Raw genomic sequence first — 22498 nt, 5'->3', positions numbered from 1 at the left:
CTTTTTTTACAAGTTTACAAGTAGTTTGTTACAAGTAAAAAAAAAAAAAAGATATATGAAAATGAACAAGAACGCAGTTATCTGTTTTTGCGAACTCTTCTGTTATATTAAAGTTCATTGAAAGGATTTATATATTTTATATGTATATAAATATATATTTGTATGGCAAAAGCAGATAACTCCACATTTCATGTTTCAGAGTTAAACAAAGCCAAGTATGATATGATACATAATAAAACACTTGGTTAATCTTTGTAACACTAATCTCCTCAGCTGATATAGACGCCTGTCAAACTTTGTTGTTGTGATTAACGTACACGCGATACAGAGAGCTGTTCACTCACCACTAACCTGCTGTTTTAGCAAGATTCCGTGACAAAGTTTCAGATCTTATTTTCCTTTTACGCCCCGAAGAAGATATCACGAGTTCATCAAGTTTGCTGAAATCCATCCTCGATCACTTTTAGTCAGCTTGACGAAACTCCTCTCAGCTAGCGCGTCTTTTCAAAGTGACAAGCAAGCAGCCGTGTCACCTGACCTGAATACTGCGCACTGATTTGCTAAAACAAACTTTTCGGGGCTTGTTGTTTCTGCTGTGAAACATGAACTCGCGATGACAGTGGAAAATACCAGCTTTTGTGACAAAGGGTTCAGTCAATCTTGTCAGGCGTCTATTTCAGCGGAGAAAGTTACGTGAGGATGTGCAGTGTGTCAAAATAAAGGTACTGTACATCGATATTTTATGTGTGGTATCGATGCATCGTATCGCTAGACGTTTGATCGATGCATCGATCCATATCGATGTATTGTTACACCCCTAGCTAAGAACAGTCTCAGAGCATCGTGAAGAAAAAGCACAGCATCCACAGTGGAAGGTTTTAATCCAGTCGTACTTTTTCCAGCTGCGCTGAAGTCACGCTCGCTACCGGGACACTAAACACAGAACGAGCCGGTCACGCGAATCTCAGATCGCCCCGCGGGGAAACCTGTGCGTGTGCAGACTGTCATGTGTCAGTCATGTCAGTGTGATAGGTTATAAAACGTCTTTCTATGTTTGCTTTTCAATCGTCATCTTCTCATATTTTATTTTTATTAATGTCTAAAATAGGCTATAAAAAAGATAAGCCTAAAACAGGCCCGCGTGTGAACTATGACGTGAAAATTGGCCCGAAGCCCGGCCCTAGAAGCGTAAATAAGTCGGGGCCCGTTGGGCTCGGGCTGAAATGCAGGCCTCTATACTAATTAATTGGACGCTGCCATCTCCTCCAACCTACCGTCAGTGGGTTTTTGACCTACTTTTGGAGTTAGAATGAAACCTGATCTTTTCTTGAAATCTTGGAGCCCATTTTTAGATTAATTTCAGGAGACAAGCTCTGGATAAACCCTTTTTTTCCTTCCTTTTATTTAGTTGTACTGATGCTTGTACTGTGCTTGAGATGCTTTTCTTAATAAAAAAATAAAAAAAAATAAAAAAAAGATCGTTAACAATGTTCATATCCTTCCAAACAAACATTTTCACCTTCATTTACTTGCTGAAAATAAACTGTGGTTTTATTCGTCAGTGTTTGGTGGTTCAGGACTGCGATTCGTCTCGTTCACTCCGTTCTCTTTCTCTGTGCTGTCTGTCACTCCATTCTCTTTCTCTGTGCTGTCGTTCTCACTGACTCCTCTGCTTTCTTTAGCACTCGTGTTCATGAGAGGAAAGTCTTCAACCGCAGTGAGATTTTCATCCTCCGAGGGAAACTCTTCAGGACGCTTTCGCTTAAAAAAACCACACTACACACAAACACACAGATGTACAGATTGGCTTGAGGATTTGAGAGGTGAATGATGACATCAGGTGTGAGGTGATCTGATTGGCTCTTACCTTCAGCAGCAGGATCAATATGATAATGAGCAGGATGACCCCGCCCACTGCGCCAGTGCACACGATCAGCATTAGACTGGGTGGAACGACAAACTCCGCCCTCACTGCAATCTGAGAGGGACAGAGAGAAACTCATCTCAACCAACTCTACAAACGTTGATCATCTTTAGATGATGGATGAAGGAGTGAGATGTGGGTACCTGTGATTGGTGAGGGTCGTCCTGCAGAGTGAAGAAGAAATAGTTATAAATATGAAGGAGCAGTGTCTGTATCTGTAATGCTGTAAGAGTGACGTCAGTCATGGACTCCTGCAGGTCTGTGGTGTGAATTCAGACCGACACTGACAATCACAAGCACAACATCAGTTATGGCAAAGGTACAGATCTCTTTCACTCATCACCTTCAGGCCGGTCGACGTCTGGTTGTAGCGGCTTCTGTTGTAGTGGAGCTCGGCGCTGATGTCCAAGACAAAATCCTCTCTGAACTCGTAGAAGGAGTATTTCTACAGCAGAAGAAACAGAGTCTGATTTCAGAGTTATTCCATCTTTAACTGGTGTTTGTTTGTCTGTGTTCGTCACTCACGCTCTCGTATTCCTTCACGTTCTGGAGAGCTGCGTTTGCCTTCAGGATGAAGTGAACTACTGAAGATTTCTGCAGATCAAACTGACCACACTCGAACTTCCCGCAGTGACCGTCCTGAAACATCAACACAACACTGAGACCTGAAACACTGACACCAATAAACCAGAGAATCAACTGATCTAAACAGATGAAATCCAACAGCCGGAAGATGCGTTTACTGTGACTGCTTGTGATCGGATCTTAAATGGATTGTTCAACCAAAAATTATCATTTTGTTATTGTTTATTCAGCCTCATGTTGTTCAAAACATGTATGATGTATATTGCTTTTTAAATAACCTTTCTAATCAGTTTTTTCTCCTCAGCATCCCAGATAGCTTAGAAGAACTCGACGTTGCTTCAGAAACTATTGTTCCCTTTCGAGAACAGTCACTTCGTATTGCGTAGCTATACGCAGTGGGGAAACTCCTTTTCCTCGAATTCTGAAGCTTAAAATGTAAAACGCATTTTGCAGCTGCACAGCTAGCACAGTGAGTGTCTGGCTCACTCATTGGCTGTGCTGCGGCAACTGCACATCCAATGGCGCGGGCGGCTCCAGCGTGTGCACCAATGAGCTATCATTACGTCATACACGTCAGAGCCCGCGACAAGGGGCGTGGCCATAGCCCATAAAAGCCCCCGAAATAGCCATTATGGCTATTAAAAAAGCTTTTTGGCTTTTATTATAAAAGCCCCGCAGCACAGCCAATGAGACACTCACTGTGCTAGCTGTGCAGCTGCAAAATGCGTTTTACATTTTAAGCTTCAGAATTCGAGGAAAAGGAATTTCCCCACTGCGTATAGCTACGCAATACTCGTCCCCTTACTCTCAGGGAACCGAGGTTACGTTAGTAACCGAGTAGACTCTCTCTCTTTTCCAGCACTTTAGACACAGTTGCTCCTTTAAAAAAATAGTCCAACGCTGTGGTACAACGACGTGAACTTTAACCCTCTGGGGAGGGCCGTTTTTTTTTCACATAGCAGAAAAATAGACTTAAAATACTCTGTTGATTTTGATCGTACATATAAGTGTTATACATCAATCGATCCTGTTAATTGTCTATTATTTTTCTGTATACTCACAATAAAAACAAAGTTTTGTGCTTTTTGTCAAATAAAGAAAAATAAACATGATGCGAGTTTTGCCTTCTCTCTGTCAGTGCAGTCCATTCTGAAACACGTCCGAAAAATTAACTCTTAACTCTGCAAATACTTGTCACACAGGCACGAGAGATTTTTCTTTATGAAGCTTGAATTCTCTTCTTTTCAATGAAGTAATTTATATAAAAAAACTAATATTCTCAGTTTATGCAATCTGTATGAAAAGAGAGTGCTGTCAGAATTTTTTCCCCAGCTCATTACACTTCATTACGCGTTAATCTGACACGCCCACGGAGGACATGCACTATTCAAACGCAAATGTCGAGGCAAGCCATGACAATGCCCACATCAGCCGTTCCACCGCGGCGGTAAAATGTGTGGTGTATTTGCTGCCTTTTACCGCTAAGAGGCGCTACAATCATAGACTCTGAAAAGTGTTCGTTTATTCTTTCTAATGCGTAATCTGCCGCCGCACCGCGGCTGATTCAGAGCGATTAAAAGCTGGTAGCAGATGAATTCAACAAGTGAAACGTAGTTAAAATAATTCATAATCACAATACTGAAATTAGGCTACTGAAATGAAATTGAATAAATAATGCAAACATAAAACATTGCAATAAAAACATTCACAGACGTACAGACGATAGCTCAGTGGTTAACGCAACAACACGAGCTTCGAGGAGCTTCAATCGACCCGAGATCGAATCTCAATGTAGCATACATGTTGTTAACCGATGTTGGCCAACAGCGTTTATATTTTACCTTCTTGATGCTTAAATAGCTAACTGTTTATAACTGTTTACTTATTTAAAGTCAAGAGTTTTGTTTAATTATCATTACAACCAGAGGCGGCGCCAGGGGGGGGGTCTTGGGGGGTCTCAAGACCCTCCCAAAAAATGCTTTGACCCCCCATTTGACCCCCCACCCCCTTCCTGATTAAAAAAATATATATCCGGGATAAATATTTAAAAATGTTTATCTTCAAACTACGCAGAACAATAATAATTAATAATTTATTCGACGTACAAAATATATAAACATAAGAATCACGTTCCCTCTAAGCTGCGCGCGTGCGCGGTCGTGCACTTCTGATGCCGCGGCCGCGCAGAAAAGAATAATATGCCACGCAGAGGACTGACGCGAAATGTGTGGGGAAATCCATTTGATTGTATGTGAGAAATAATTGCAGTGCTCAAACTGGTGAGTGCAGTTAACATGTTTCAAAGAAAGAGAATGATGTGAGCGCGTGTGATTGGCAGTGAGTCGTGTGTGCGGACCAAATATCTCAATACGAGAGGCGACGAGAAACGCAAAGACATGTGAAATAAAATCACAATATCATGTTTTAAAGAAGAGTGGTTTGATTAAAGTGGTGGAAATAACGGATGATGGACACAGAACGGTAACAATTACACACCCACCCGCGTGCAAACTCAAAATACATCATTAGTTTACATAGATTTAAATAGTTTCAGGCATGGTTAGATTAGGCTACTATAAAAGAGTTCACATATTGACTTTTCTTGAAAATATTTAGCTATTAGATCTAGCTATTTACAGTAAATGCTTCAGTTTGTTTTCATATTATAATAATATTATATGAAAACAAATTGAAGCATTTAAACTATCACTTCAAATACTTCAATTCATTTTTTTATATTATATTATATTGGGCATATATTGTATTATATTATAAGCCTAAATAAAGAATCTCACAAGGGTATTGTTTAGGGCTCATTGCCATTAAAAAGTTTGAAACCCCCTGCTAAAGAAAATATAGGCTAGGAAATTCATAAGCTATAAACAATCATTTAACTTTGATGGTTTAATGCTGCCTGTACAATTAATTGACTTTACAAAAACACTTTATGGTTTTCCTAAACCATCTCAGTGTAACAGCTTAATTTTCTTTTATAATATATTATATTATTGTAAAGAATTGAACTGTCCTGCAGAAGATTTTGTAAATAATTCTTCATAGGATTTCTTAGTAAAGACTGGAAACAGAGGACACCGAGGAATTGGAGGATGAGGAGGATACTATTTTGTAAATATGTTTTCTGTCATGGGTGTGGCTATGGCAATTAAAGTTCGAGCATATTGTTTGCAAACTGCAATTGATTAATTAATTAAAAACAAAAAACCGTCGGTGTGTGAATGGGTGAATGATGTGAGGCACTATGTAAAGCGCTTTGGTGGCCATTGGGTCTGTGAAAGCGCTATATAAATGCAGTCCATTTACCATTTACCGTTTGTTAAGTAGCAGCAATATGCAGTTATTAGCCGTGTCCACTGTATTTTTTGTTGGTTTTCATGAGACCCCCCTTGAAATGACCAGGACCCCCCATTGCCCCCCCAATCAAAATTGTCTGGAGCCGCCACTGATTACAACATAAATTTGCTACATTCCTGTAGAACCGCAGCCGCTGCACAAAGGACATAAACTGATGAAGGAAGATTGTCAGCCGATTGCATCAGAAAATGAAAATGAAGAAGCTCGTCTTTAGTCTGCTTAATTATTGTGTAATGTAAAAGGACACTAAAATTACTTAACTTTGAAACCAAGTTCGAACATTTCAAGGTTTAAATAAAGTGTCGGGACAGTTTTTTTTTATTATTTAAAACAGGGTTGCATCGGGTTTGGAGTTTATTTCTTTTGCGATGCAAAATAAGAAACACTAGGCTAATCTTATTCTTGCGACATTTTAAATTTGTATTGCCAAAGAAATGACAGCTAAATTAAACAATCAAAACAGTAGGCCCACAAAACGAAAATTGTCCAAAGCAACATAATTAAATTAAAACATGCGTTTTACTTTGCCTCTCTCGCGCTGAATCTCTTTTTAACAAGTTTGTTTAGTCTCCCTCGCTCTCCATATGGAAGAGGAACATTAACACCTATGCCTATTGTCCTGCGCGCTCGATACAGCACTGAACTGTCCCTCCAACCCCCCACAGGCTATCGGAGTCTGAGGCTGATTTAACACAAAGAGAAGTCGCAATTCACACTTAAATCGCTATTCTAGACAGTGTTGATAATGAAGGAATTAAATGATTTAAGTTACATGTAGCCTAGTGATATTTCTGTCATAAAAGTTTATTACTAAATATTTCATTATTTCAATAATTGATGAAATAAAACTGGCTTGGGGCAGCTTTTTCCAAGCAAAACTAAATATAATCTGAAAAAACGCTTGTTAATTTGTTGTCATGAACAAAATGTTCAACTCAATATTAAATTCTACAGGGATCTTTGGATCCTTACAACCAGGCATGCAATTTGTGAATTAAGTTTTTTTTATTTTTTTTATTATTCAAATAAATATCGAACCACGGTGCTTCGTGGTAATGCTGCTAAATTAAATAACATGTATTGAATAATTATGAACTTAAATGAAACAATATCGCAACATTTCGACAAATACATTATTTGATCTGTTTTTACATTTTAATTCAGGGCGATTTAGCCTACATTTAATAAGAGCGAGATTTTCACCCTTGTCATTTTCTCATTGGGAAGCGCTTACAGGCTACATGTTTGAGTAGATCCTCTGTACCTCTCGTTTTCATATGGATTACATAATCAGATAACATTTATTAGCCTGAATATTTAGACATTTAAAGGCTTTAGACAGAGCCGATTTCTTATAGTGACTGAGCTGAAGTGGCTTTCGGTTCATTTTTGTGACGCGCAGTTCCCGGAGACAGAGACGACAGATAAACTTTTGTCGTTAGCAAAAGTTCGAATAAAACCCGACTTTAGAAAAATGCATAGGGCCACTCGGCGTGGTCTGCCAAAACACTTAATTATAAACTTCAATATTTAATTCAAAATAATCTCAAAACGCTTTGTGAAATTTTGAAAAGCCGTGCATGCATTAAGGCCACTGGAACTAATGAACAACTGAAACGCTGGTTTTGATTTTATTGTTTGTCGTTTAAACGTGCTTGTTGCATATCTCTATTTTATATTTGATATGGTCTATTGGTGAAGTAGCCTATAGCATTGATTACTGTGGAGGGAGGGGTGTGGGGATTCAAATAATTCAGCAGAAGCAGGGATGTTTAGACCAGAAGGAAATCCCCGTCCCCCCTGGCAAATCACACTTTACTTAAAACCATGTTTTTAAAAACTCTAGGTTGTAGGGAATCAAAATAATAATAATAATAGGCCTAATAAAAAAAAAAAAAATATATATATATAGGCTATATATGTAAAATTACTTTTTTTACAGAACTGCTTTTGAAATTACGATTGGTAGCCTCGTACGATTGGTACAGATGGAAAGTCGTTCTGTTGGATACTATTGTTCCTAGTGTAAAATGGAAATGCATGGTAATTTTATTTTATAAATATAAGCAAAAAACTGTATGGTGTAACAGAGTTTTAGAGCTAGACAAATCTCTCTGCATTAATAAATATAAAATTTACAGTAGACCATGTTTGTTCGAGATTCGAACCCGTGTCCTCTTGATGATCGAACCGTCAGTTCTACCGCTCGGCTATGAATTTCCTCACTGAGAAATGCCCAAACGTTTGTTTCTCACATGAGCGAGAAAACGTTTTGTCGTTAGCCTGTGAGTGTAGGCCTACTTTAGCCTACATGAATAAAAGTAGACCTTTTACAGTTTTAAAAGATGATATCTTATCTGTATGACCAACAATTACGCAGTAAGTTCTTTTAGCTGTTATGAGAAAAATAAATCCAAATGAACGCGCCGCCACGTTTGTCAAACTCTAATTCAACATGCCAGAATAAAGCCAGATTTTAGAATAATGCATAGCCACTCGGCGTGGTGTGCCAAAATACCCTAATTATAAACTTCAATATTTCATTCAAAACCATCTCAAAACGCTTTTTGACATTTTAAAAAGCCGTGAATGTATTAAGGCCACTGGAACCAGGATCGTAACTGAAACGCGCTGCATGTCTCAATACAGGAGCAGAAGCGCTGGTTCAGATTGTATTGTTTGTTGTTTAAACGTGCATGTTGCATATTTAAAAATATTTGTTTAAAAATAAATGTTTGTTGTAGGCTTATTTGTAAATTACCATAACTTGTAGAATTTCATCCTTACTGTTAATTGACATTAGCCCCACTTACGTTTTGATAAATGTCCCTTTGCGCCACCTGGCGGTCATTTCGCGAGCGACTTTGAAATGCGACTGGTTTATTTTTATTGTATTGGTCTACTTTAAAAAATAATACTTGATAAGACATTTATGGGAAAAGACTATTTTCTTTTCAAGATGTTTCCAACTGTAACTTTGAACCAATTCTGTAGAATGGCCCATATAGCATTTGACCAGGATTTGTTTCCAGGTATGACTATAAATGTGCTTTTGGCTTTCATTTATATTTTGATTGTTTGTATATATATATATACGTGTGTGTGTGTGTGTATGTATATATATATATATATATATATATATATATATATATACACATGTAGGCTATATATATATACAAGAAAGAATGCAATGACAATATATATATATATATATATATATATACATGTAGGCTATATATATATATACAAGAAAGAATGCAATGACAATATATATATATATATATATATATATATTGTCCTTACATTCTTTCTTGTGTGACACCCTGAAAGGCTTATTATTATGCAGGGTCACTGTCTGAGAACCACTTAATTATTCATGAGGGGGTTGGGCCGTTCCGCCCATCCGCATATTGCCTTGGCAAACAAAAAAATGTTTTTCACAATTTAAAACAATCTATTGTTTTATGTGAATGATTAGGAAGGATGATTTTCAGATCATTTTGAAGCAAAAACTCTAGGCAACAACGTACATTAGTCAAAAGTCTTGTGGACTCATATTTAGTATGTTTTTTGTGTCCTTATTTCAAAAACTTTATTTTTTAGTTTTTTCAATAACCACGCATAAACAATATTCTCTCAAAAATACAAACATGTACATACATGTTGCTCACACATTATGGTAGTCCTGTTTGTGCTAAATAGAGTGTAATTTCACCTGTGCCATTAATATGTTTATAAGCAACTGAAAAAAAGCACAAATGTCAGAGCATGTCAAAACATCTCAAGGACCCCAAAAACACCTTGGTCCCCAGAGGGTTAAACTTCAGACGTGTCCAAACAGCACAATAGTAATGACTTTATGAACTTTTTTACTTTGTTACTTTCTTTCTTACTTTTTTACATTGCTATAGGAGAGGAAGAATTTTCTAAACTTGTTAAATCATCTAAATCAACAACATATATGTTAGATTCTATACCGAATAAGCTACTGAAAGAGATGCTTCCAGAGGTCATAGATCCTCTTCTTAATATCATTAAATCATCTTTGTCTCTAGGATATGTACAGAAAACTTTTAAGCTGGCTGTAATTTTTAAACCTCTTATTTAAAAAAACGCAACTTGATCCTAGAGAATTAGTCAATTACAGGCCGATCTCGAATCTACATTTTCTGTCAAAGATACTAGAAATGCCAGTATCCTCACAACGGTGTTCCTTTCTAGAAAGAAATGATATCTGCGAGTATTTTCAGTCTGGATTTAGACCGTACCATAGCACTGAGACAGCTCTCATCAGAGTCACACATGATCTGCTCTTATCATCCGATCGTGGTTGTATCTCTCTATTAGTGTTACTTGATCTTAGTGCTGCATTTGACACTATTGACCACACCATTCTTTTGAATAGACTCAAACATTATGTTGGCATTAGTGGAATTGCATTAGCATGGTTTAAATCATACTTATCTGACCGTTATCAGTTTGTAGCAATAAATGAAGAGATGTCTTATCGATCACAAGTTCAGTATGGCGTACCACAAGGCTCAGTACTAGGACCGCTGCTGTTCACTCTGTACATGCTACCATTAGGAGATATCATTAGGAAACATGGAGTTAGCTTTCACTGTTATGCCGATGATACTCAGCTGTATATTTCTTCAAAACCCAACGAAACTTACCAATTCACAAAATTAACGGAATGCAAAGCTGATATAAAAGTTTGGATGACTAGTAATTTCCTACTACTTAACTCTGAAAAAACAGAGATTTTAATTATTGGACCAAAAACTTCCTCACTTAATAACCTAGAATACTGTCTAACACTTGATGGCTGCTCTGTCAAGTCTTCGTCGTCGGTTAGGAACCTGGGTGTGCTCTTAGAGACCAATCTTTCATTTGAAAGCCACTTTCTAGCATCAGTAAAACTGCATTCTTCCATCTTAAAAATTTATCTAAATTACCACATATGTTTTTAATGAAAAATGCGGAACAGTTAGTTCATGCGTTCATGACATTAAGGCTAGATTATTGTAATGCTCTACTGGGTGGTTGCCCTGCACGCTTAATAAACAAACTACAGCTAGTTAAAAACGCAGCAGCTCGAGTTCTTACCAGAACCAGGAAATATGACCATATTAGCCCGGTTCTGTCAGCACTGCATTGGCTCCCTATTAAACATCGTATACATTTTAAAATATTGCCGATTACTTACAAAGCACTAAATGGTTTAGCTCCTCAGTACTTGAGCGAGCTCTTAACGCATTATAGTCCTTCACGTCTATTGCGATCTCTAAACTCCGGCCAGTTGATAATACCTAGAATATCTAAATCGACTGCAGGCGGGAGATCCTTTTCCTATTTATAAATTTGTCCGGGAAGCAGACACAGTCTGTCAGTTCAAACCTAGACTAAAAAAAAATCTCTTTAACCTGGCATACACATAGAACATTATACATTTCTATTATTCAAATCAGTTAAATGATTATTAGGCTGCATAGATTAGGTCAGCCGGAACTGGGGACACTTCCTTTAAGACCCAATGTACTCGTTACATCATAAAAAGAATGGCATCTACGCTAATGTTAGTCTTTCTATATATTTATACTGAAGTCAGCCGGATCCGGGCCGGATCCAGATCAGACGGTGAACCTGCACCTGGACACGACCCTGCAGTGCCAGCCTCATCAGCCCTGTGAAGGCCTCATGGACACCTCTGCAAACTCGTCTCCATACCGGCGTGACTCCGACCTCCATCCAGATGGAACTGGATTAATATTCTGAATGTTCTGATCCAATCTGACTTCTGACCTGTAATGCTCCTGAATGATAATCATACACTGTTCGCTCGTTGGCCAGAGGAGAACTGAGCCACTGAGTCTGGGTTCTCCCGAGGTTTTATTCTCTATTCTGTCCCTGATGGAGTTTGGGTTCCTTGCCACTGTTGCCTTGGCCTTTGGCTTGCTTAGTTGGGGACATTTAATATTCAACAATATTATTGATCTGCCTTACTTAAGGTGGACGATGACGCAATTTTCTTCTAGAAACAAACTTTGTTGTATTATTTTCATGTTATCACTGTAAAGCTGCTTTGATACAATCTGTATTGTAAAAAGCGCTATATAAATAAAGGTGACTTGACATGACATAAAGGTAACTTGACTTGACATGAGAGTGAGTAAATGATGACAGAATGATCATGTTTTGGGTGAACGATCACTTTAACAGCAGCTGTAAAAGGGTCTATGATCTCTTACCTGCGGTTTGATGAATCTACACGACACTGAGTTCTGTAGAGAAGAACAGAAGATGTTTATTCAGCAGAACACATGCTGGTTTGATGGTATGAGCTGATGAACGAGTGACGCACCTCCTGCATGCTGAAGTTCTGAGGGGTTAAAATCACATGTGTAGTTTGACAGGGCAGGGTGAGCTTGAGCGACACCGGCAGACCTTTAACACCCAGATTCTCCACCTGTGGACACAAACACACAGACACACACCAATCTGATCGCATCAAGCCCAAAAACAACACGATGAAGCTGTAGATGTGTGTTTGACTCTGACCTTGTAGACGATGTTGAGAGCTTTTGGACCTCTGTCCTCCAGAGAGAAATCCAGATACGTCACAGAGTCTTCAGCCGCTCTGACAAACACACAATAACTCAATAACTTCTCAGTCAATCATAAGTTTTTCTGTCATTTTAATATAATGTTAATGTCCCAGTGTATTAACTGCTGATAATAAAACAGAACAAAACCTTTCCTAACAGAAAGACATTTAGATGTTGAATTTTCAATCATTCAGAGATGAAGAGCAGAAACAGAAGAGAAGTTGAATAAATGCCACTCACAGACTGATTGCCAGATCAACGGCGAACTGAACCGGGACGCTCCTCCTCACCGCCGTATCGCTGATGTTTCCATTATTATCACTGAACAAACATACAGAATTTACTCATGAATGAACGTAAAGTCATTCTTCATAACCTGGAACATTACTGATATGAAACAGCCTGAAAACAAACAAATCTGTCAAAGACTCAGTCACCTGTTAGCGGTGATCATCATCTCCATCCTGTCGGACCAGTCGTAATCCCATTTCGCCATACGAAAGGTTGCCAGAAACTGAGTCTAGAAGACAGTAGAAATCACAGATGTTGGTAGCATTGCCAAGAGAATGGTTGAAAAACATTAACCTCGTTATCATCTCTCACATATTTATGACCTCTAGAAGGTAAAGAGAGAATGGTCATTTTCGGGGTGAACTGTCCCTTTAAGAGAAGCGAGCGGACCGGAGAGCGAGCGCGTTCCCGTGAAACTAAAACAGCCGTTATTCCTCTGAGATCTCCGCAGGATCCGTTACTAGATTCACAGGTAATTTACACATATATTCCTTTGATATACAGATATATCTATTTATTTTTTACAGACTAAAAGACTTGGGAAAGACAAAATATATGGCATATATTTAATGTGACCGAGGCCCAGTAGCACTGACTCTGTGACAGGAGCGGAAATTAACGTTCAAAAATACCACCAAAATAAACATAAATGGTCACAAAATTCAAAATATTAGGCGAAAAATGCCCCTGTATGAGTTCTCTTTACACACGCACACACACACACACACACACACACACACACACACACACACACACACACTACTTCTAATGCAATATAACACAACAGCATGAGTGCAAATTGATTTTGATTTTACACAACAGTTAAATAAAAGAAATAAGTTAAGTGGCTCATATTTGAAATACAATATTGTCAATATTACTTAATTTTGATCTATTTCACCAACGAATGTCATTCAAAACAAAGTCACAGAACCTTTGCAGGTCTCCTAGCAACACAGCGGCGTTCGAATGAATCGCAGTTTTGAACGAATCAAAGATTTAATGAATCACTCATTAAGACAGTGACTTGACGCTAGCTATTGGCGGATTTACTTTTAGTTTGAAAAAGTATAATGTAAGTTTTTGTTTCATTTCAAAGGCCATTGTAACTGCAGTGTAAATACATATGCCACCTTTGAGCTGCACTAAACAGTCTGAGTAAATACATATAAATGCCACTTCTGAGCCACTTGTACAGCACAAACATGGATTATGTTGATATCAATTTCAATTTATAAAAGCATTTATAGGCACAATATGTAAGTTTTTTTCGCCACAAGAGGGCGCAGTTTCCTACAATAACAAAGCCGTAGTTTGATGACGCAGTGATGAGCTGAATGATGGGACTTGCTGTCAAGCTTATGGATATAATAATGTTTATGGATGAGTGCAAACATTCATGTTTTTTAACATTACAGTGGTATGAAGCAGGTCACGATTGCTAAAGAGTCAGATATCACACGCGAGTCCCGCGGATATATAGGAATAAGGACATTTAATTACTCACACAGGTCAGTTTATTAGACTAATTAAACTTGTGAGGTAACACAGCGCAGTTTCACTTGCTCTAACGTTACACTATCACACTAAACAGCATTTAAAGGAGAACTCCGGCGCAAAATGAACCTCGGGTGTAATAACACATTGGTACAGACTAAATCGTTCCCTGAGATTTGTTTTCATGATAATCGAATGTAAAGAGTTTTATCTCTAAAAACAGTTTAGCTTATAACGCTAGTATATTGGGCATCGAGTAAGCAAAAAGAGATCGCTAGTTAATACCAGTAACAAGGCTCAAATTATCCCCACACTAACACGGCAGCATAATGAGTGTCCTTACATGCAAATCGAAGCATTGAGAACTTTGTAAGTGTATAGACAGTTTAATAAGAAGATACTTTACACAGACAGTACAGTTAGCGCATACAGACAGGAGCCATCATGAAAACAAATCTCAGGGAACGATTTAGTCTGTACCAATGTGTTATTACACCCGAGGTTCATTTTGCACCGGGGTTCTCCTTTAAATGTGTGTTGAAAGTTATAATGTTATACTACGTGTTAGTTCGTTTGCTATACGAAACTAGCAGTGAGCTAGATCAACATTAGAATAACATACTGACCATATTCTAACATTTCATCATGTTGAGCTAACGTTATATAACATTGATTTGTTTTATGTACATTTGCTCACCTGTCTAATAAAGCTGTCGTGACTCGTGAAGCTCTGTCGAGTCCGAGTTAGTCGCGGACGCTAGCTCTCGGCATCTCAAAAACGCCACGCTGATGTTGATCCTCATTTTAGTTCTCCTTGTGTGTCCCAAAGTCTGCTTGCCATGGTCTATGTTTGATAGAAACAAGAACTGCGTGCCGCTAAACGTTACGCACTACGCAGTTGTCCATGTCTGTCGCCATGGTTACGTCATGGCTATGGCAGTACGAGCGGAAACCGGGGATAGCGCGGATATTGCGCCATTGACAGGCGACATTTTTCGGTTCGGTTTGTATCACGGTTTTAGGGTCACGGTTTTCGGTTCTCTACGGTTCTTGTTGTTGTTGTTTTTTAAATCTTTAACACTCCAGAAATGTACTTCAGGATATGATATATAGCTTAATTATCCACAATTTAGGATACAGTATTAAAAAAAATGTTATATCATGCACAAACTGAATTTGACTTGACTTTAAGCACATTATTGGGACCATCTCCAAGGAAAGCTAGGTGAGATTGATACAGCAAGAGGGAAGACATTGATGACATGCTTTTCGTTTATTTGGCAAAAAAGGAGAATGTGTATCACTATCTCTACAGGAACTTATGTGCATTTTTAGCACACAAAGATTGAAATTAACTTGCATTTATCAAACTGCCAACTTAAGTGTAGAGAGGAACTCTTAAAACTCTGTCTTTTAAATAAGTCAAAATACATGAAACATAATTGCCTATAATTAGGCTATAGCAATAGCAAAGGCCATAATCATAAAGTGAAACATAAGTTCAACCTCAACACAAAAACAGTATCAACAATGCTTCTATTCCCTGAGAGTGAGGATACATTTTTTTCAATCCAAAATGTTCCCACACACCGGACTTAAGCCTTGTTTATACTCGACGCGTCCGCACGAGCGCGAGTCTCCGCTGACTGCGCGCGCACCTCTCCAAACGGACGAGGCGTTTATACTTGACGCGCTCGCCGTTGTGCTATTCTGTGAAACGACAGGGGGCGACTCGGAGTAATTCTCCTCTAAACCACCAGGAATCAGCAGTGAAGAAGTAGTTTGCCGTTTATTAATTGCTGATTCATATAAAAAGAGTAATAAATGCAGTAGGTTTATTGTACTTTCACTGCATGTGAACTGGTTAAACAACTGAAGCCTTATTGAAGAGTGTTTAAACCTTAAAGGGATACTCCACTTTTTTTGGAAATAGGCTCATTTTACAACTCCCCCAGAGTTAAACTGTTGAGTTTTACCGTTTTTGAATCCATTCAGCCGATCTCCGGTTCTGGCGGTACCACTTTTAGCATAGCTTAGCATACATAATTGAAGTGGACAAGACCATTAGCAGTTCTCAAACAAAAATCACCAAAGGGTTTCGATATTTTTCCTATTTAAAACTTGACTCTTCTGTAGTTACATCGTGCACTAAGACCGACGGAAAATGTAAAGTTGCGATTTTCTAGGCTGATATGGCTAGGAACTATACTCTCATTCCTGCGTAATAATCAAGAAACTTCACTGCCGTACCATGAGTGCAGCAGGCGTAATGATATGACGCAGCGCCTGAAAATAGTTCCGTTGTGTTGACGGAAGGTGGCCTATTTTCAGGCGCTGCGTCATATCATTACGCCTGCTGCACTCATGGTACGGCAGTGAAGTTTCTTGATTATTACGCAGGAATGAGAGTATAGTTCCTAGCCATATCAGCCTAGAAAATCGCAACTTTACATTTTCCGTCGGTCTTAGTGCACGATGTAACTACAGAAGAGTCAAGTTTTAAATAGGAAAAATATCGAAACTCTTTGGTGATTTTTGTTTGAGAACTGCTAATGGTCTTGTCCACTTCAATTATGTATGCTAAGCTATGCTAAAAGTGGTACCGCCAGAACCGGACATCGGCTGAATGGATTCAAAAACGGTAAAACTCAACAGTTTAACTCTGGGGGAGTTGTAAAATGAGCCTATTTCCAAAAAAAGTGGAGTATCCCTTTAATTTCATCAGCAGGGCTTACTTCTGCTATTGTAGGCTTATTTTGTAAATATAACCAGTTACTTTAGACAAGTGCAAACTGGGTGCTTAATGCAAATGTGTTCCTATTCACAAAATGACAGACGTACCAGTTCGGCCAGATTCGGCTCGAAGTCGGTCATCTTCGGATGCGGCGCCGCGCGCGATGTTACAAAAAGTGCCGTGCACACCGCCAGGCGAAATGGGGTCTTGCGCACCCAACGCGCACGACCGCCCACACCGCAATGACGTCATTTTTGCCGCGCGCACTTCGCGCTCTTGCAGACGCGTTGAGTATAAACAAGGCTTTATACGACGCTGGCGCCCTTCCTTATCTCTCCCACTTGCCACTTCTCTGCGTGACGTGACCTGCAGCACTCCATACTCCACTTTTCCTGGCGTGTTCGACTTGAACCGGCGCTGCACAGAGCGATCGGTTTATGACATCAAAGAACCGCGAGAGTGATTGAAAAGCATACGGGACCGTCGCTCTCGCGGTTCTTTGATGTCATTCACCGATCGCTCTGTGCAGCACCGGTTCAAGTCGAACAAGCCTCATATGTATGTCCACACTAGGGCTGTGTATTGGCAAGAATCTGGCGATACGATACGTATCGCGATACATGGGTCACGATTCAATATATTGCGATATATTTCGATACTGTGCATAAGGCGATATATTGCGATTTTTTTAAAGTAGGACTACAATTTTAGAAAGTATTATTTAAAAAAAAAAGACATGATGTGCATAAAATTCAAACAAGTTTACTTTAGATAAACAATTCAGTACACAGAAAATCAAACTGCCAGTTTGGGATTGTGGTTCACAGGTTCTTAGTGAGCAAATTTGTATATGCTCAAGTAGGCCTTAATAAAAGAAAATACATAGCCCCTGTCACAATACATAACATACACACATGTGTGCAATCTGAAAAAAGAAAAGACATCTGTCTATGTCAATAAAAATAAATAAATGCTTGCACTATTCCTAGTACACAGGGTACATCCAACACGTTTTGTGTTGCAAAAACACGAACACAATTCAAGTCAAGTCAAGTATATTTATACAGCGCTTTTCACAATTGTATCAAAGCTTCACAGTATAAATCAAAATAACATAACAATGTTTGTTTCTTAGTGGAAAAAACATCCACGTTAGGTAGGGCTGATCAATGGTATTAATGATTGGTTAATTAATTTGAATATCCCCAATTCCTAAAGGAAACATTGAGGAACAAATATATAAATAGTCAGTTAAAGAAAATACATAGCCCCTTACTGTGACATCTAGGCTAATGCATAACACATAAGGTGCAATCTGAGGGGCAATCTGTCATTAAAAAAATGCTTGCACTATTATTCATACAGGGTACATCCATCACATACCGTAAAACTTCAAATAATAGCGAGTCCCATATAGACGCCGGTCTCTTTTACACGCCTGATGTGGCGAGTGGCGACAGGTTTGGGTAAATAAAGGCCAGTCTCAAATAGAGGCGGGGTCTGTTTTTTAGTTTCGGGTTGTATTTAATCTTTTAAAACCCGTCAAATCGTCCGCTTTTTAGCGGCTGCCAAAACAAATTTGTGTCCCGCCAAAGCCTTTTTTTATCGGTGAGTGATGTAGAATAGAAAGACTGCTGCGCTTGACAGGACGCAAACGAGCAGAGAGAGAGAGAGAGAGAGAGAGAGACAGAGAGAGAGAGAGAGAGAGAGAGAGAGAGAGAGAGAGAGAGAGAGAGAGAGCGCGCCCCGGCCGCGCGCGCGCACTCTCACGTCTTCAAACAACACGCGCGCTGTCTTGCTCTCTCTCCCTCGCGCATATTAATCAAAATCATAGACACTGTAGGCGAGGACACTAGTGGTGCGTCTCATTCTAGCCATCTAGTGGTAGGGATTTAAACACAACATAAACGCGAACCACGGCAATAGTATGAATATTTTTGCACGTAAACTAAAAAAAAAATCGATATTGCGTTTTTGAAAATCGATACAGTATTGCAAAATAAAATATCGCGATACTCAAGTGTATCGATTTTTTCTTACACCCCTAGTCCACACGTCTTATTTCGCGCGAAAAAGAAACACACGTCTGAGGTCACATACGGGCACAAGGCTACATTGCGCATGCGTCGAACCGTGAGACACACACACGCTCTCCGAACCGAGACAAGCGAACCGAACGGTTCGGGTGTTTTTCATGTACCATGCCACCCCTATTGTAAGTACACAACTGCAGGAAATATATCACACTATGCAAGTGATTGTTGGATATTTTATTACAAAATTCTTACATATTGTACCTTTAATTTAAGTAATTGATTACATTTAAGAGTCTTACATAAAATATGACACACACCTTTAATAAGGTTAAAAAACGTTCCCCTTATAAATGTAAAAAACTGCCATTGGAAGTAAATGTAAGGATATATTTCTGTTTTAGTCTTGTGACTGTATGGGCCCTATTTTAACGATCTGAAACGCAAGTATCAAGCGCGAAGCGCAAGTAACTTTGTGGGCGGGTCTTGGGCGCTGTTGCTATTTTTGGGTAAATGTGTAAGCTAGATTTAGGCCTACATTTTTTTACATCTTCATGGACACCACAATGATTTCCCTCATGTGTTAATATTTTTCCTTGTTATAATGTATGATTTGCAAAAATAAAAACTGCTGCATCTGTGTTGATGAGAGAAGTGTATGCGCGTTGTGCACCCGCTACATTATGGCCAAGCATGCGCGCTTAAAATAGCATTATGAACAACGCGCACCGCGCCACTGACTTTAGACTAGGTTGTTCTGGTCAGTGGCGGAATTGTTTTCTGGAACTGCAAAGTAGCCCTAGGGAATGTTTGCGCCGAAACACGCCTCCTCTTTGCGTCTGTGGAGGGAAAAGCCGCTTTGCGAGGGTGCAAAATAGGAATGATACATGCGCCGGTGTACAAAGTCATTTGCGCCGGGTGCAAGATAGGGCCCATGAGTTCATTCATCTCCTAAGTGCTTCTGCATGTGCATCTGTCGTTACATGAGGAAAGATACTACAGTCTGTCAGTGTGTGTGTGTGTGTGTGTGTGTGTGTGTGTGTGTGTGTTACCGTGGTGCCGCTGCGGTACACTGGTAGATTGATACTGCAGGAGGTTCTGTTCATAGCACCGCTGTCACGATCACCACAGCTGCTTCGAGTCCGGCTGGGCTGTTTGTTGAACACACACACACACACACACACACACACACACACACACACACACACACACAATTTATATAATCCTTAAAGGGCAATTCACACTGCACCAACAGACACCGACCAACACAGACAATCACCACCAGATTACAGTACGTCACTTTTCAGACATTCCACGACCCAAAAAACATCTGGCAACATTCAACACTGATTCAACAAAACTCTACAAAGTGTCTGTAGCTGTTGGTCGACGTCTGTGAATTGGACTTAAAACAACACAACATAAATGATTTAGACTTATATTTAGATATTTAGAAACCTCTTTTATATCTTTGATTCTTTGACCTATATCTTTATTGTAAATTTAAACTGAATAATTCAGATTGTAGAATTGGCACCGTTTCAGTTTCAAAATTGGAATTTAAATTTAATTCTGAATGACACACAACTGTAATATCAGCGTTTTACTGGAAATGAAGTTCTGTCATGAACCTCTAGATGGCGCAGCTGATTGGTCTTTAACTCATTTGGTAGCGATCGCATCATCATCTCTATAGCGCAGCTGATTGGTTGCTGTTGCATCAGTGGCCAATGAGCTGCGGCTCAACATTCAAATAAACACCTGCAGTGTTGCTGTTAGCAGTTAGCAGTTAGCACAATCTGCGGCGCGCTTTCAGAACGCATCTGAAATCAACATCTAAGATAAGTGCACACTCTTTAACTCCATATCTCTGTGCATATTGTGTGGTTTGCTTATTAATTCCCAAATGAGCAATCATAACAGTTTAATCTAAGCGTTTCGTTAATAATCTTGTGGAGTGATTTACTAAGCATATAAGCTGCAGCATTTACTCAGTTGTGTTTATGCCGCAAGCAAGCGGTCTGTTGTATGTCATTGCTGTGAGGATATGCTGTCTAAGCTACGGATATGAGAATAGGTTAAAGTAATATAAGCATTCGCGCTTTCAACAGCGTTACCATGTTTATCTGCATACTCTGTGTTACAATTTTTGGTCATTTCCAAGGGCAATTTTATTTATTAGCTATGCTAATGTTTGTGGTTGATTTTTAACTGCGCTCAGCGTCAGACCACGGTCTATCTTTCTTTATTGTCTCAACAACAATTTTTCACTAATCAATAAGAGTATAAGGTTATATCAATAATGCATCACATGATTTAATTATGATACTTGCTCAGGTGCGTTTTTATTTCTATCTCTATCAGCTTGCAATGTACATCTATTGTTAATGAGAACACCTAGTGCGTGTTCCTAGAGCTTTTAGGGTTCCCTGTTCAGTAAGGTAGCCCAGGCTAGGGGTGTTGAAATCAATCGTTTCTACGATGCACCGTGATGCGGACATGAATGATTCTGCGTTGATACAGTAATAAACCATAATCGATTATAGTACTGACGTTTCTCTGACGTTATAATTGTACAGCAATAGTCTCTTTCAGCTGTTGCACAAATGTGCTCCAAACTCAAAATATAGAGCGGCTGGGAAAAGCTGTGCAACTGTGGCATTGGCTGTACAGCCTTTAACTATCTGAAAGATGGTCTGCACTTTTCTCATGTCTTGTCTCCTGCTTTGTTGGGGGGTTAATTCATGAATGTGTGCAGGAGCAGCAGAAGCATGTCTTAAATGCTCACAGCAATGTCTGTGAATGTATTCGCACTAGCAAGTCTTGGTACTTGCTCTACAGCAGCGTAGCAGATCTATTCCACCAAGACCAAATGCGTCAACATTGCCATATCCATTACCATTACGATTGCAATCTCTATTACCATACAAATCTCCCGAGAGTTGTCATTACAGAAATATATATTTTTTAAATTCCAGTAGGCTATATGCACATCATACTCAATATATTAAAAAGTGACGAGACTTATTTGAGTAGCAGAATGAAATCTGATCAATTGTGTTGTCTGTTGAGAGTTTATCAGTCAATTATATATATATATCGCGTATATAGGTACTGTATTTCAGCTGCTATTTAGATTTTAATACCGAAAGCATTTTCAGAAGGTTTTTTCAGATTTTGACAGTCCTTAGTTTGACGTGTGGACGGCGGTACCTTAACAGTGTCAAATTTCGAGAGCGAGAGGCCTTCTGGGTAGTGCAGCACTATGCTGGTGTTGAAGGAGTCGTCGCCTGGGTTGGCCAGCGATACGAGGACAGTGAAATGAGCTTGATTCACCACCACCAACGTGTCATTCCTGAAGAACAAAGATGCAGAATCTTCATCACATTCTCATGTTAATTCAAATCAGGAAGAATGGAAATATTCAGAAGCATTTACAACATTAGTATCATGT

General features: G+C 39.1%; 1 protein-coding gene across 1 annotated transcript in view; it reads right to left on the bottom strand.

Annotated features, from left to right (window-relative positions):
* Positions 1-1524: 1524 nt before the first annotated feature.
* zmp:0000001082 (integrin alpha-D) overlaps positions 1525-22498 on the bottom strand; it is a 52064-nt gene continuing 31090 nt past the window's right edge. The window contains exons 20-31 of the mRNA XM_056264232.1: positions 22258-22399; positions 20097-20195; positions 12927-13009; positions 12730-12810; positions 12443-12521; positions 12246-12350; positions 12102-12165; positions 2450-2688; positions 2268-2369; positions 2068-2088; positions 1868-1978; positions 1525-1776 (exon numbers count right to left, since the gene is read on the bottom strand). Of these exons, the coding sequence (XP_056120207.1) occupies positions 1552-1776; positions 1868-1978; positions 2068-2088; positions 2268-2369; positions 2450-2688; positions 12102-12165; positions 12246-12350; positions 12443-12521; positions 12730-12810; positions 12927-13009; positions 20097-20195; positions 22258-22399 (1351 nt within the window). The 3' untranslated portion in view covers positions 1525-1551. The remainder of the gene's footprint in view (positions 1777-1867; positions 1979-2067; positions 2089-2267; positions 2370-2449; positions 2689-12101; positions 12166-12245; positions 12351-12442; positions 12522-12729; positions 12811-12926; positions 13010-20096; positions 20196-22257; positions 22400-22498) is intronic.

This window comes from Rhinichthys klamathensis, unplaced genomic scaffold, assembly GCF_029890125.1.
Source record: "Rhinichthys klamathensis goyatoka isolate OS25496 unplaced genomic scaffold, OSU_Roscu_1.1 h1tg000219l_1, whole genome shotgun sequence".
NCBI lineage: Eukaryota > Metazoa > Chordata > Actinopteri > Cypriniformes > Leuciscidae > Rhinichthys > Rhinichthys klamathensis.
This window is presented reverse-complemented; position numbering and strand designations above follow the sequence as displayed.